Source organism: Monomorium pharaonis, chromosome 5 (assembly GCF_013373865.1).
Source record: "Monomorium pharaonis isolate MP-MQ-018 chromosome 5, ASM1337386v2, whole genome shotgun sequence".
Taxonomy (NCBI): domain Eukaryota; kingdom Metazoa; phylum Arthropoda; class Insecta; order Hymenoptera; family Formicidae; genus Monomorium; species Monomorium pharaonis.
In genome coordinates this window covers 22,495,081-22,511,361 of record NC_050471.1, presented here as the reverse complement: position 1 = coordinate 22,511,361, position 16,281 = coordinate 22,495,081, and the positions used below count along the sequence as shown (strand labels likewise).

General features: G+C 37.0%; 2 protein-coding genes across 3 annotated transcripts in view; one reads left to right on the top strand and one right to left on the bottom strand.

The window, feature by feature from the left end:
• LOC105838201 (26S proteasome non-ATPase regulatory subunit 1) overlaps nt 1-16,281 on the top strand; it is a 45,068-nt gene that overhangs the window by 18,480 nt on the left and 10,307 nt on the right. The window lies entirely within an intron of this gene.
• LOC105838202 (5-hydroxytryptamine receptor 2A) overlaps nt 10,234-16,281 on the bottom strand; it is a 51,411-nt gene continuing 45,363 nt past the window's right edge. For both annotated transcript variants that reach the window (XM_012683572.3, XM_012683574.3), the window contains exons 6-7: nt 13,277-13,806; nt 10,234-12,331 (exon numbers count right to left, since the gene is read on the bottom strand). In XM_012683572.3, the coding sequence (XP_012539026.1) occupies nt 11,829-12,331; nt 13,277-13,806 (1,033 nt within the window). In that variant the 3' untranslated portion in view covers nt 10,234-11,828. The remainder of the gene's footprint in view (nt 12,332-13,276; nt 13,807-16,281) is intronic.

The window sequence follows — 16,281 nt, the reverse complement described above, 5'->3', positions numbered from 1 at the left end:
AACACAATCGAGTGGCCCAATGAGAACGAGTGAGTTATTCCGCAAAAAGTTATTTTCGTGAGAAAATGGATTTTATTAGAAAGTTGATAACGATAATCGTCTAAGCTTAAAAGAATGTTCAAAGATATTAATCCGTTGAAACTTTTTTTTTTTTTTTTTTTTTCGAAAATAAAGTTACATGATGAAATCTTATTTTATGGTTTCCGGCTTATTTTTTAAATAAGGACTCTCCTTCATCTGAGTTAGTCTCCAAACTATATAGTTCACATAAGAGTGTACTATTTCACAATCTCGTAATTTATGGAACGAGTTAGATCTGGCCCAAGCTACTTGAAAGATAATTTAACTCATTTTTTTATTTTACGACCTAGCACGTTTCTTAATTGGGCTATTCAGTATTGTCAAGGAAAAAGGGAATCCATTATTTGCGCGATATAGAAAAGATGTGCGTTATTTTCTTTCTCTCTGCGTGTACCATATGTGTCGCTTTTGATCTTCCTGTCTTGTCGTAGTAAGTATTCCGAGTTCTTTTGGACTGAGAAACAAATATGTAGAATTGTATTTCTATTCAATCAAAATATATCAAAATGAATTTTCAGGAGTTTTACTTTTCGTGAGTTTTTTTCAGAAAGCACGTCGTATTTTATAATTTTTTATACAAAAAAAATTTTATGAAATATTTCTCGTGAGGTTTAGCTTCGAAATCTTTAAAAAGTAAAAAAAAAAGACAATTTCTTTTGTTAAAAGAAAATAATATTTTATTTTACAGATTGTTATAAAAATCAAGTTTATTTTACTGCGAAAAAGAGGAAAATAAGCTCTAACTTTATTAGAAGAAGTTTTATAAATGCTGCTAAAAGTGTTTATTTTAAATTGTAATGTCAGTTTTTTTTAATAGAAATAGTCTATTCGAGAGCGGTTATAAATTCAAGTGTATTGACCGATATATCGATAGGCATTTAATTAATAAATCGTTTTGGTCTTATCTTACTGAAGAAATCAAAGTTTTATTTGACTGAACGAAAGAGGAAAATAAAATTTTATTTTATACTACAAAAAGAAGATTTTAATAAATATTTTATGCCCTTAAGAGTTTGCTTTGAATTTTTTAATAGGAGATAATCAATCTGAGATAGCGGGAGGTGTTATCAATTCAAGCACAATGACCGAGATTTCGACAGACATTTGTTAATAAATCGTTTTGGTTTCCTTTATCTTTTATCTATTCGGGCAATACTCGACCTATTTAGGAACAATCAATAAGAAATTGGAAGATTCTTAATTCAAATATCAAATCGATTCGGGACTCTTTCTTGGAATAAATTATTATCTTGTGATGGAGTGAAAGTATTCTTCTTTCTGGAAGCTTTATTATTTTTATCATAAAATACAGCATCACAGATTTTCAATTGCTTTTACGATCAGAGATTGCATAAATAAAAGAAAAATAATTAAACTGCAAGAAAGAGAATAAAGAATATTTAGTAATATCTTTTGATAAATATATTATTTTTTGAAAAATAATTTTATAAAAAGTTAATTATACAAATTTGAAAGAAACTTATTTAGAAATTAATTTTAAAAATACTTTTTTATTTTATTGTATAATAATTTCAATAAATGTAAATTTAATTTAGAATTTTAGGCAACGAATGCACTTTTATCTGTAATATGTTGCGTTACGTAACAAAGAAGGACGTATGAGACAGGGAGAATCAATAGCTTTTATCTTCCCAGATCGACGAACTGAAAGCACGACTTTATTTCACGTTGCAACCCTTTGATGGGTCCATTCTGCGTTCTCTTCACGATCGGATTTCTGATATAATCTATGACAGCGACAAAAGTGGCTAACTTTTGAATATTTCTTTAAGCATGCTTTTCTTATCTTCTTGTAAGATTTTCTAAAAAGATTTATGACAATCGCAGTAATTTTTCTATGTATTTCGATATTTCGGGCATATAATTATTCATCTGGTCAAGTCCGAGAAATTTATTGGACTCTGTGTCTCATTTCTTCGAAAGATCCTCGCTTAATCCTAGCCGTCTGTCCTTTTCAATTAATCTCCGGACAATACACGGGTTAGTGGTTCTCATCATTCAAATTTCAGGTCACATGTTTTTATTCTTCTTTTTTTCCACGTTTAATCTCCAACCCTTTGAACACCCTGTCCCATTTTCCGCTGCACCCACGCGAATTCGTCCTGCTTGTTTCGTTGACCCTTAAATTTACTTCTCTTTGATCTCAAATGTGACCGTTGGTTGTGGTTATCTATTTTTTTATCACTAAGATTTATTCCGCATTTATTCAATTATATAAAACTGAAAAAATAACGAGGAAATTTTAAAAAATTGAAAAATACATTATTTTTATTTATTTTAAAGTATAATAAATTGATATATTCGAAAATCTGCAAGGAACAAGGTTCCGCAAAGTTACTTGTTTAATAGATATCTTAAATAATAATTAAATTAATTATTGTACTTAATTGAAACATAATAAAAGTAACGATTAATTTTCATAAAATACAAACTTGACATTTTTATACGCAGCAATTTAACAAAAGAAGATTAAGAGCGTGCTTGGGGCTTAGTGTTGAATTTATGGCACGTTTTATGTTCACAAAAGATACTCGAGTGATTCAATCGCTTTGAGTTCTGTGGAGAGACGAATTTATTCCGTGCATTTCGTAATCACTAGATTATCATAATATCTCTCTCTCTCTCTCTCTTTCTCTCTCTCTCTCAACAATCATAATTATTGCCATTGAATAATAGTCGATTAATCATTGAGTTTATCATGTTGATCGGTATTTTTCTTTGAGAGAAATACGTGAAATATTACGAAATATTGATTCCACAATAACAGAAATAAACGTGTAATACCGGATCGATTGCGAAATATCGCGTCAACGTGTTATTTTAAGCAACGTATAACGATAGCGTACGCGTTACGTTTCCTTATTAGATGATGATAATTATTCTCAAATTGATAGCTATTATTTTTTAGAATATCAATTAGTAAATTATCTTTAAATGACAAGATTATATATTTCGTAACCAGTACATTTTTTGCATCTGTTCCTTTGTTGACATGTTACTTTTGATTAATTATAAAAGATTATAGATTGATTTGAAAAAAATATAACTAATTAAAAATAAGCCTTATTTGATCTGAAGCCTTGTTCTGATATTTCTTATGTGATTTTATATATGCACCTTTTTCAAGTTCACCAAACTGCACACCGAATAAAAATTTTTAGTGTTGAAACAAAGATGTAAGTTGAACAAGAACAATATATTACGATATTTAATTGGTAATCAATTTAATATTAATTATGCAACAAGCAAAAACAATATTAATTTGTTACTCCCTTTCCCCTCGATTCACTGTAAAGAATTTTTGTTGGGTTAGTTATAATTGTTAAATTATAATTGTAAAATTAATAGTGCGAGCGTGGTAAATTATTAATTATCATTAAACAACTTTTAACTTATATTATTCATTTGATTTAATAATTACAATCGTTAAATTAACAATGTCGGCATTGTAATTATTAATTGCAAAGGTGTTTCTTTATTGAAATGTGTCTCAAGCGTTTCTTTTAAGCATTACAATTAATGTTGCACTAGTTACTAGCGTAACTAGTGCAACATTAATTACGACTGTTAAATGAGTAGTCCCAATTATTAATTACTACTACCTCTCTTATTTCGTGTATTATTTCAAGTCTGGCGGTTAGTGGCAGTAAGCAATGCACATCGGTGAGCGGGCGCACACGCTGTGGACAAAGCGAGTAATTGAACGTGCAATCGTGGCCAATTAACGCGCGATTCCCGGAATTTGCGATGTAATCGTTAACGCGGTTATGGCAATGCCCGATGCCTGCAATTGATCGCTATTTATCCATCCGAATGCATGCACTATTATTGATCGGGACAAGTTGTTACCCGCATTGGCCCCAACCTTATGCATACTAACATTTTAATCCTTTCAATCGCGAGAGAAGAGAAAAGAGAGAGAGAGAGAGAGAGAGAGAGATGTATCAGCATTTGTTATATCACATACCGTAATATGCATCGGTTTGAATGTAATACCTACAGAAATTTACCGTTTAATTACTCAATTTAATTACTGACAGAGGCATGTAAACGTGTTAAAGCGGAAACAGAAAAGAAACATTGTTACTGATTGAGAGAACTGAACTTTTTATCTTGTTTGAATTTGCTGACAGATTTGTGCATACAATAAGTTATATATTATGGGAGAGGCTTGACCTTTTCCTGTTGAAATTTACATCAGCAAAATTTAATTTGTAATTTAATCGCGACAAGACATGTATCGAAAATTATGAAAATTATTCTGTTACATTACCGTAACAGAAATTAAAGTAAAAATTGAGATGGCAATAAATTGGATTTTATTATTTTGTCGGACAAATTTTTCAGTAATGGTATCTTGAATCTGAGGCAAGAAAATTTAATTTCAAGACGATTGATGCCTTTTATTACTTCGAGAAATTATTGATTGCATTGAGTCTAACCCGACGAACACCTTGGTCGTCTAATAAAGCTTGGAAAGGCTGGAAAATATTTTTCTTCGACTCTGTGAAACTCGCCGAACGATTAAATTCCAACGTCCAAACAAATGGACCAAGACTCAATCGTCAAAAAATATTTTATTACATAGCGCTATTAAGACATAGTATTCCGTCTTGAAAACGAAAAAAAAAAGAAAATTAAAAAGTCAATATAAAAGACAATTTTTTACATGTGTATTTTTTAAATATTTTATATGTTTATAAAATATGAAAAATTAATGATATTGATAAAAAAAGTAATAGATTAGGTAATAATGTAAGTTATTACATTACATATCGAATATGTGACAAATTAAATAAGCAAAGAAATATAAGTAATGAATACAGTGAAAATTTAGGTCACCTTATGAAATTATGAGATTTTCCTTGGAAGGATCGATTTCCCTCGTCAGGATTATGGAAGGATGTTGGATCGAGTGGGTAGGATTCGCTGGGAATTAGGGTAATAAGCAGCGGCGAGAACCAAGGAAAGTGCGCTACCTGTGATCCATTAATCTTGATTTTAATCAGTGTGCTAATCGCGGCCGTATGTAAATTAATTTTGGGAAAACTAGGGATTTCCAAGGATGAAAAGGAGATCTAGGAATGCGTGAGCAGATTCTCGAACGTACTCTCAAAACTGTTCTTGATTTAGAAAACGTAAATATAAAAAGAAACATCTAAAAAAAAAAGGTTAATAAAAACATTGAAAAATTTAAATAGAACTTGACGATAAGAAAGGTGCTTAATTGAGAGGGAAAAGTAGACGATCTTGTTTTTTTAAACTCGAGTAATTATTTTCAGGCATTAGAATTTTTAAGAATGGAGATTATCACATCTAAGAGAATAAAAGAAACAAAATATGGATCGTTGCGCTCGTGTGTGCGAATTAATATTTTCGCGTGACATTTAAATCCCACGGGGAGGATTAGCGGCTTTGTGGAAGATGCAACCCTCGATAATCCTCGCTTAGGGTCACTGTGAAGACCCAACGTCCGATTTTAATATTTCGCAACTGGAATTAATTCGCGTGTGCTTCTTCTCTTCGCTGCGAATTAATTTGCGGGGAATAATCGGGTAATTAACGGGACACTAGTTTCATGTTTAATCGCGAATTCATAATCACTCTTGCATTTCATTAAAATTACACTGCCTGAAATTCTTGTATATTAAATAAAATATCCATATTTTTAACATTTTTTAAATATTTGAAATCTTTTAAAAGTACAAATTAAAAGATTTATTTAATTACAATGATTTATTCTTCTAATTATTATTTATAATTTTATAACGAGATTTATATAATATATTATCTTGCAAAGTTTATTAAAAAATTCTTAATTTTGTTCTTATGCCTTTATTAGATTAAGAAAAATAAATATTAAAAATTGATAATAAAAATATAATTATTTAACAACTGTATAATTACTAATACATATGATTATTAATTATATAATTATTAATTCCAAAGTAACATAATATATTTAAATTAATGGCAAATAAAATATACAAAATTAATTCAAACTTAATTGTCATTATCATATTTAATAAATAATTAATAATTAATGTCTGTTCAAAGGAATCGACGTCAATGAGTAATCGTGTTTTTCCGCTTTCTAGTGTCAGGGAGTCTATTTACGTGCTCGGTGCAAGTACGGCAGTAATGCTCTTTTTATGGAATGCACATGAGTGTTTCATGACGCGAGACAGCAGATAAAAATTATGCGAGAAAATCGCGCAACGTCTTGTGAAAAGTTAATGGCTTTCGGCTTGGCAACTTTTATTAAAATTGTGGTTGTAATTAAAGAACATTTTTGAAAATTAAGTTAGCAAATAAAATCGAGAAAAAATTACCAAGAAGATGAGAATAATGAACGTATCAGCACTTTTTGCTAATATTTCGTTAATATTTATGTATAAGAGAGAGCGAGAGAGAGAGAGAGAGAGAGAGAGAGAGAGAATGTCTTAAAAGTTTACCAATTGTTTACCGAAATGAATCAATTAATATTTTTAATTTTAAATAAATTATTAATTAGTTATTGTTAGAGTAATTATGTTAATTTTCATAAGTCGCTGTTGCACGATTAAAAATTGTGTTAATATTGAAAAAACAATGACGGTCTTATTTATTCAGAAGTTAAAGAAGAGCTCTTCTCGAAAAGAGAATTCTCATTTTGAATTAATTTATATCTCCGTAAAAGGCGTGTCCTTGTGCCGGGATTTAATGTCCGCAAAAGTTAGGACCTTACTGCATTTTGAGAATGACGGCTGAGAAATCTGCAAAGTAGGATTTAGTAACTTTCTCCAGGACTCTCCAGGACGTTGTTACATTTATTTCTCCGCCGCTGCACTTCGTCTTCCATAAATAATGCGCTTTAATACGTCGTATTTTAACGCGGATCCGCTCGTTAATTAAAACGAGTTTATCGTGCGAGCGTTGGAAAAACATTTTCCACCCGTCTCTTCTCATCCGTACCCCGATCCCCCTTTTGTCCCTTCCCTCTCCCTCCCCCCCTCTCCCTTTTCTCAGTTCTCCGTTTCATTTTCCTACGATAGATTAACGAGTCCGGATGCAGTTATGTCACTGTCCGCAATACTAGTCTGATAAATTATTACAGTTTCTCTTAGCAGGTACAACCGGCGCCATTTCGCCTCTATTATTTAGGGTGCAATTTTCGATCCCGAACAGAAGGATCTCCGATTTATGCGCCAAGGCTTTTAACATTTAATTCGATATTAGCTCGATTTTTTTGGACTCTGACAGAGAAGGGCTTTAATTTAGATCCCGTCCCCCCTCCCCCTCCCCAAGACCTTTAACGGCCGCGGGTTAAAAGGCCGACAAATTTAATTTGTTCGCTTAACTTCAGGCTTTTTTTTTATATATATGGAAGGATCGTAATTTAAGGAATGACGCTTTTCACAGCCATCCATCCCGATCCTTCGAAGTAGATAACTAATTTAATATATCGGAATGCCGAGGTTAGAGATTAATTGACCCATGTGCCGCGCCTTATGTACCCAGCTCCATGTGCTACATATCGTGGAGCACTACATGCGGCGCATATCCGCCGCGCCCGCGGTCTGCGAAATGTATTTCGCAGGCCAGGTGCATCGGGACGCGCCGAGATGCGTGCAACCGCAAAACGCAGCACGTCACGCTCGCATCTCTCCCTCGTCGGTCCGTCTCTATCTCCACCTATCTTCATCCTTTTATCTCTCCATTTCCGTTTGTCTCTCTCTCTCTCTCTCTCTCGATACCTAGCTTTTTCTCCGCGCGTCACGATGATCCGCATGGGAATTCCGAAATTTTAACTTGGCGAAGATCGACCCTGGCTTACCTCCCGAGAGTTCACCCCCGGTGCTCTTATCGGGGCACTCGTGCTTGTCGAGAACTTAATTAACGTCGGACTCGGCCAATTCGAACTCGCCCGTTTCCTCCTCGTCTTCTTTGCGTCCGAATCGCGGACCGCTCTTCATACAATTTGTCTTCCCGCCGTTTGCGAAACACTCGACGCGTTTCTGCTGTTCAACGAAATAAACGGAGAATGTTCGATTTGCTTGACGTGATTATTTCTCTTTTTCGGTCTCTGATTACTCGATTAATCTTTTAATCGATCTTTCACATCACGCTTCGCAAGCTTCTGCGTTTTGATGGAACATTATTGTATTTATGTCCGTTGACATAATTATACATTGATTTAATTTGGTCCGGTTCTCGCTATTTCTTTCATTATTGATTTTTACCGGAAGTAAGTGGGAGTTTCGAGCGTCGTTTAAGGGTTAATGGGGAATTCAGCCCCACGGGGCTTACGACGATTAGTCTTTCCCTTCGACGAGAGACGCGGACTAATTGTGCAGATTGCCAATTACGCCAATTCCGCGGAAGACCTCGTATTACCGTTTCAAGTTGGTACTTGCCAGAGAAATTGCCGCGACAAGACGAAAGCTGGACGTGGTAATGTATGAATAATATCGCGATTATCTTGCCGGTTAAGCGTACGTGGAAACGTCCCGTACTTTTCTGTCGATCCTAAACTCTTTCACAAGGTGTTGCTATTTTCGTTTAATTTTTACCTTATTATAATTTTTACCATATTGTCAATTAAAATGAGACAGCATTGTACCCTATTTTTGTTTCAAGTTACTCCTTTTTAGATCGCAGTCAGATTATTATTTTTTATTTGAATTCTGCATCTTAATTAACTTTCGTATTTTAATTACATATTTTTTATTTCGAGTTGAGTTTCCTCGACGTTAACAATCTTGGTAACTAAGTTCTTGGAGCTTCGTCTTTAGGGCGAATGCATTCCGCGCATCCAATCGTCTTATCGAAGGGCGTAACTTGTGCCGCGCGTTAATGAGTAAGTATAATTAATGCCGTTCCGGTTGTAACATCAGATAGAGGTTTCCTCGAGTTTGCGAACCCGAAGCGAACCTGAGCGAACAGATGTCGTGACTTCGCGAGGTCAATTAATCTCGATCGATTTTGGCGAAGGTTCGCCCGTCCTAAATGCACGATACTTAGCGTCACGTTAACAAATTTAATATCTTAATTTAACGAATTTCCTGCAAGTGATAATCAAGTCTAACTCTACGGAGAGATTTAATCCCCTCTAGCGAAATTTCGTTCTATTATCACTTGTATTAAAATGTATTTTGCAGAAACTCGAAACTGGTTATTTTTAAATAAAAGTTTAAAACAAATGGAAATTAAGAGGGCTCAAGTTTGAAAAAAAATCTCCACATACGCGAAAGAATGTATTCATACTGAATACTCGACGGTGACATTAAGTTATTAATTCGACGTAATCGATCGCGGAAAATTGTGTGATGATTATATCGCCTATCGGGATTGTCTCGTCCCCGGAAGCAATCCGGCAGTAAAATGCGCCCGTCTCGTTGCACGGGGGGTTTAAATGGTTTCCGCGGGGGTCGACGTCGGGGACAAGCCGCGAACGACGATGGAAAACTAAATAATTAGTGTGACGACGAAACGGTGAACGGTCGGTCGATTGGACGAAATTAATGCGGCGGCGACCTACAATTGATTTTCTGATTGGGCGGTCCGATGTGGAAGAGTCCGGATCGGGGGCTCTCGCCGTCGCCGTGTGTGTATCCGTCAATTCGTCTCTGTACTCAACTCGGTGGGTACTCCAACCACCGGCTCGATACAACGGCGCGATGCCGAAGCTGCGTCACGCTTGCGCAAATTCGACGATCGTGTCTTTATTTTTGCGAGCGACAGCTTCGCCTCCCTCGTTCTCTTTTTTACCTTCCTCCGTCTCCTCCGCAATCCCATAAACGCCGCGCGTCTGGGGAATCCGCGATTGCACTGCCGTCATACGATTCCTCAATCGACGTGTATACTCGCGACTGTATATGGGGATCTGCAGCTACGAGCCCGCGACACAATTGCAAGGAGCTTGCACTATGGTGTACGTACTACATGTATTATATAATCGAATTCAGAATCGCCGATTACAGAATCGTAATGCGACAGGGCCGGCAATTGTATTGTTGCGCGATTGCATTTCGAGATTTATAATTGCCAAACTGCCGATACAATTGCAATTGGGATATTATCTGCAATGGTATGATTATAATGACGACGAGTTGAATCGAGGGGGTATACATTTTGGGGACTTTTTTTTTCTTTGGAGTTTGCGAGATCTCTTAAAAATTCTTATGAAAAAAGAGAAAGGGATACTTACCGGAGTGAGGGACCATACACTGAACATTCCGCTAAATCAATCGGGGATAATAAAAAGAAATTTGTCGTGTCTCTTTAATTATTGCGCGGCGATTTACATGCCAGAAACAACAACGAAAGGATCAAAGATCTTTTCTCGGAGATACTTTCTCTTTTGTATATATCGACGACACCATAATGCCATTTATTGAGTCTCTGTCATTTAATTTGTCCTGTTGAACTCGGAATCTATCTTCGTTCTTCGATGGCTTCACACTTGACACACTTTTTTTTTCATGAGCACCGTTTTCATTGATAACAGCTTATGTAGCAAGTTTTTTATAATTATACCCGCAGACACGCGCGCGCACACACGCACACACGCACACACGTATTTAAACATTCTACGCTCTTCGTAATTATAATTAAACGCACGTCGTTCCGTTTTTATTTACAAATTCCTCGTTACTCCGTGCGAGATTTAATTAGGGAAATTCAATTGAGAATTTAATTAGTCAGTGGTATTTTATCGGGTGATTCTGCGGTTACAGGAAGCGTGTTTAGAAGTACTATGTTATAACTTTCTTATTGGACTACTACTCGGATTGTTTACTCGCGTCTTCGAACTCTCGCGCAATCAGGCTATTGGAAAGTTCTAAATGCAAAAACGTTCGTAAAATTAGCACAGATTTATAAAGCTAATTATTTAATAATTATTACAGAGGGTTTAAGCATAAAATATAAATTTGATTGCGATAAAATATCAGTTAAAATGGAAATTATCATTAAACGTAAAAACGCGTTTAGTATTAAATTGAAAAAAAAAAAAAAAGAAATTATTTAAAATAAAAAGTTGTCGTGCAGCATAAATTACAAAGCAAAGAAAAATTTTGTGCAAAGATAAAATTATTTCGTGATTGTTTGAGTTATCAAAAATAATCCTAGTAAAGAGGATTTGAGTTTTGTCATACTAAAATATTTTTTTAGGAAATACCGATTACCTTTAAATATAAAACTATTAAAATAGGCGTCATTACATATATTACATATTATTGCATATTGATATGTAATTGATATGAAGTATTAGTATATATATATATATATATGTGTGTGTGTGTGTGTGTGTGTGTATGTAGAAGCTGTATGTATCTCTATATATGTATATATATAATACATATTATATACGTATATATCGAAAGATTAAAAAAAAAATTTTTTTAATTCGTTAAAATTATTATTGGATACGAAACGTTAACAGGAGTTGCCGATAAGAAGATTTGACAGAAAGCTTTTAATCTGTCAACAATCGGCAACGCTATCCGCATACACACACGCACACACGCGCGCGCGCGCGCGCGCAGAGAATACGAGCTATTCAGGCTTTCGTTATAATATTTTTTAAAAGTAAGCTAATCGCGCGAGTAGAAGTAGCACCGTTCGATGAGTTGCAACCTTGCACGAAGTGTCCCTTTGATTCTTATCGGCAATTCGCGCATCGATCTTCCTCCCGCCGTTTACACTCTGCTAATGGCGATCCCCGGTCTCCCGGGGCCCAGAGCCTACCTGGGCGGTCGCCATTCCTGATTCCGATACCTGCAGAGCAGTACCTTTTTGAACGCCTGGCGGAAGACCTTGTTGAAGATGGTGTAGAAGATCGGGTTGACCATGGAGCTGGCATAGCCGAGCCAGGTGACCAGGTCAAAGATTTTGGGGTCGATATGACGCTCGCAGTCGGGACAGACGGCCGGCACTAAATTCAGTACGAAGAACGGCGCCCACAGGATCACGAACGTGAAGAACACCACGCCGAGGACCTTGGTCGCCTTCTGCTCCAGCCGGATGATCCTGCCGTGGCGTGAACTGTTGCGCGATATCACGCTGCTGTTGCGCGAGTGGTGACTGCGTACCTGGCCGCCCGAGTACCTCAGGAGGTTCGGCGACGACGGATTGCTCTGGTTCAGGCTCGCGTTCGCGCCCATCGCTCCGTTGTGCGCCCGCATCGTCGCCGCGCGTCGCAACGGCGTCGCTCTCGCGTTAGCGGACAGCAGGGTCCTGGTGCTGCCTGCAAAAGGATTCGAAAGATTCGATTCGCGAAAATGGATGAGCCTGCGGGTAAAAGGATTGCCGTCGTCGACGGCAAATTGGAAATCGTTACGAGAACCTTTTCGGGGAAACTTGGGGGTTTCCAAGTGCCGAAAGTTTTCGCGTCGGTTTGCGAGATGCTGGGGAGAAGTAGTCAAACGTGCGAAAACTTGAAGATTTACAAGCATTATGTATGTGGTGAAAATTTTGATGGTGCAAATCTTAATATTAAATTAAATTAAATAGTTACAAATTCTTTAATTTTCCCTGAGAATTGAAGATTTACGTGATACAAAGTTCAAAAGCCCTTTTTTTTAGGCTTTGTGATTTAGGATATTTAGGAACGCTCATTAAATTTTAAATAAAAGTTTTTTAATTAGAATTAGAATTAATTAGAACCAATAAGCAAAGAATTCACCCTTTCGGGAGATGCGACACGATAAAATTAAAGAGAGCTAATTTTAAGATGAGAAATTGCGAAGACATTTTTTAATCTTTAAGATTTGCGAACATGCCAATTTTAACAGTGTTAAATCTCCCAAGATCAGTCGTGCGAAAATCCTGCGCGATCCTCGAAAGGCAATGATCGGAAGCGTCTCGTGACCATGAATCACGTTCTTCTCGAACGAATCTCTCCATTTTTCCCAAGCCGTAAAAAGAGGGTGATCGAAGCGGGAAACTGGGGGAATCGGACAACCCCGTTTCACCCTCCCCTCCTCGAGACTCGATCTCGAACTCGCTCTCTCACTCTCTTTCTCTCTCTCTCTCTCTCTCTCTCTCTCTCTCTCTCTCTCCCCTACCGTAATTTTTAGCGGAACGTTAGTGGCACGCGATGGCCAGGGGAATTTCCCACAGGCAATTATCGAAGAGCTAATCGAAAGCTCGCGTTGTTGTTTACGTCATTGCCGTTTTTATCGCCACGTACCCAGGCTGGAACCTCGTCTTCCGCTTCGCCACGTGACCACGGAATTCGCGACGGTCAGCTGCTCGTAACCTTTGGCACCCTCCGTAGATCTGGCACTGTTGTTTCTACCCAGTAGACCCATTTCCGGACCCTTGTTGCCAATGAGTCTCGTGGTATCACCTGGAAGACTCGCTTCTAGGTTCCTGTTACCAGTAGGCTTCATGGTGTCGCTGGAAACGATCACGATCTCGTTTGGTAGTGGTTTCTTCGAGGATTCCCCGAAATAGGGACAGGATGGCGGACCTTCCGATCTGTCGTGACACTTTTTACGTGTCGAGTCGTCCTCGCCTTTGCGACGGGACGACTCCTCGTGGAAGCTGAAAGACCTCTTTCTGGGTGCCTTCGGCGAGTCCAGAACCTGCATCGTTCTCTCCATATGAGCTTCGTTGTAGGTAGACGCTCGTCTTCGTTGCTTCCAAGGACTCAAGGATTCTTCCGCCGATAAGCTCGTTCTCGAACAGGACATGCTGCTCTCCGTGCTCTCCGCATTTCTGGAAGCAAATCAAAATTGAGCTAGTAACATGCATTTATCGTTATATTATTAATGCTTATTCTTGTGTAATATTGTAAAGTGAAATTACAAAATTAAAGCATTAAAATATTAATGTTAAAGATATTAAAATATTATTAAACTGATTGTCTGTAACAATAATTCACTTGTTGTAATAGTAATTTATAATATTAAATGATTGTGACATTTATGTGTCACGGAGTAATTAGAAAGATTCCGTTATAAGTAGTATAATTTATAAATGGCCAGCCAGATTTGCCACGTGCAAAAGTCCACCTGTCGCCGACATTTTTTTGATGAATCTAGGCTTTCGAGAATTAAGCTAATGAAATAAAATGAAATGAATGTTTGTAATCGAAAAATTAATATTTGCACTCCATTGTTATTTCGCATTCAACCGACTCTTTATTATTCGATATAAAATCGACAAACCGAGGAGCGAAACATTTGGAGGGTTTCACGCGTGACAAGACTTCTATTATCAATTGTAATCGATTTCAAAATAATCCCCACTGTGATAAAAAGGTATGAACGTTTTATTGAGGGATTAATGCTCGAATCCTGTTATTTTATCACGCTCAATAATCTCCCTGCCGTTATAAATCAAACCGAAGAGGGAAAAAGGGAATATCTGAAAAGTTTTTTTTTTAACGCGCGACAAAAGCTTTTCTTATCAATCGCAATCGAGCCGAAAATAATCCACCTCTATGCCGTGAAACTAAAACGCGCGCGAAAACGAAAGATTGATTCGCCGAGTTCTCCATCATTCGGCACGGGATAATCCTCTTATTGTTTCACGCGAGACTGTCGCTTAAAGTCCGTTCTGTTGAAGGCAGGAAAATATTTGGATATTTTTGTCACGATTCAGCTTCAAAGGGAATCTACAAATATCACCGTCACGAAATGCGCATACGTCTATTGTTCCGATACCAGCGCCGAGTCCCTTTATCATTTGATACGCGGAATCGGTCGGCCGCATGCAGTTGAAGAGGAAAAACACCGGCGAAATAGAAATAAAAAAAAAGGAACAAAAAAAAAGGGGGAGGGAAAAAAATGCGATTGCATCCCATTTTGCAGCGTGACGCGGTAATTGATCGCGAGATTGGATGAGCTTGTGCACGGGCGCGGGGAGGAAAAAAATTGCTTCCGTCCTTGCAAATTAGAGACACGCGAGATGTGCACCTGCACCGGGAACTTTTGACGGCCGTGGGATAGGTTGCGCGCTCCCGCCGCCGCCAATCGTTATCGTCCCGTTATCGATCGTCCCGTCATTTTTTTTGCATTGGCCAACTCAAATATCCGTAAATATTTGTAATCTTTGCTACCGATGCTGCTGGCGATTAGTGAATAAAACGAAATATACGATTAGGAAGAGAAACGTCGCGGTGATAACGTGGGAAGTCAGAAAATTAATGAGACGGCAATCTGGATTTTGTAAAAGAGAGTTGCAGTAACAATAACGTTGCTGCGGGCAGGAAAATTTAAATTTTGAATAGGAAATAAAAAAATGTTATGTCAAAGGGGAAACGACATAATTACAAATTTGGAGTAAAAATTTCATTTGTGTTACGGCGTGAAACAATAAGAGGATTATCCCGTGCCGAATGATGGAGAACTCGGCGAATCAATCTTCCGTTCTCGCGCGCGTTTTAGTTTTAGTTTCACGGCACAGAGAGGTGGATTGTTTTCGGCTTGATAAATAATAAACTATGAAGAAAATTTCAGATTTTATGAACATTTTAGAAATTTAAGATTAAAAAGCTTGAGCTCCTGGAACAGACAATTCTACGATCGTTTTTTTTTTTTTTTATATAATTGAGATAAAATTATATCCTACGTACTCCATTGATTTTCCGCGGTGTTATCGGAGCGTTATCGTTGCCGAAGATTGACAATTTTGTCAGCGCTTTGGTGATGCGTTGGCGGGGTTTTCGGGGATAATTGAGGATGCTTCCGGAAGGAAGAGAAACGGCCCGATTGTCCTCGGGAGTGGATTACGGCCGTGGTCTTGACGGTAAATTGAGAAAAATATTGGTCGAGGTAAACTGAAGGGGTCAGAAGGAGGGGATGAGGGAGTCGGCTTGGTTGAAGGAGAAACAGATGCATCTCAGGAAATGCATTTTAAACGGAGAATCTAATTTGGTTTCTTTTCTGCCGTTATGTTGTAAATATTGGATTATTAACGGAATTGCTATCAAATTCTTATTTTTACGTAGATTTTTCCGCGACAGTTATGTTAATCTATTACACATACGCATAATTTATATATTAATTAAATTAAAATATTCTTTGCATTAATTTTTATTCCTTTTACGTAATCTTCTTTTTAATTAAATCCAACGGTTTTTGTAAATAGGATTTAGATTTTCTTACGAAAATGTTCCATAAAAGTGAGAAAGATGTAATAAAAATCTTTTTAATCCTCCTTGTCACTGTTGTAGAATGCTTGACTCTG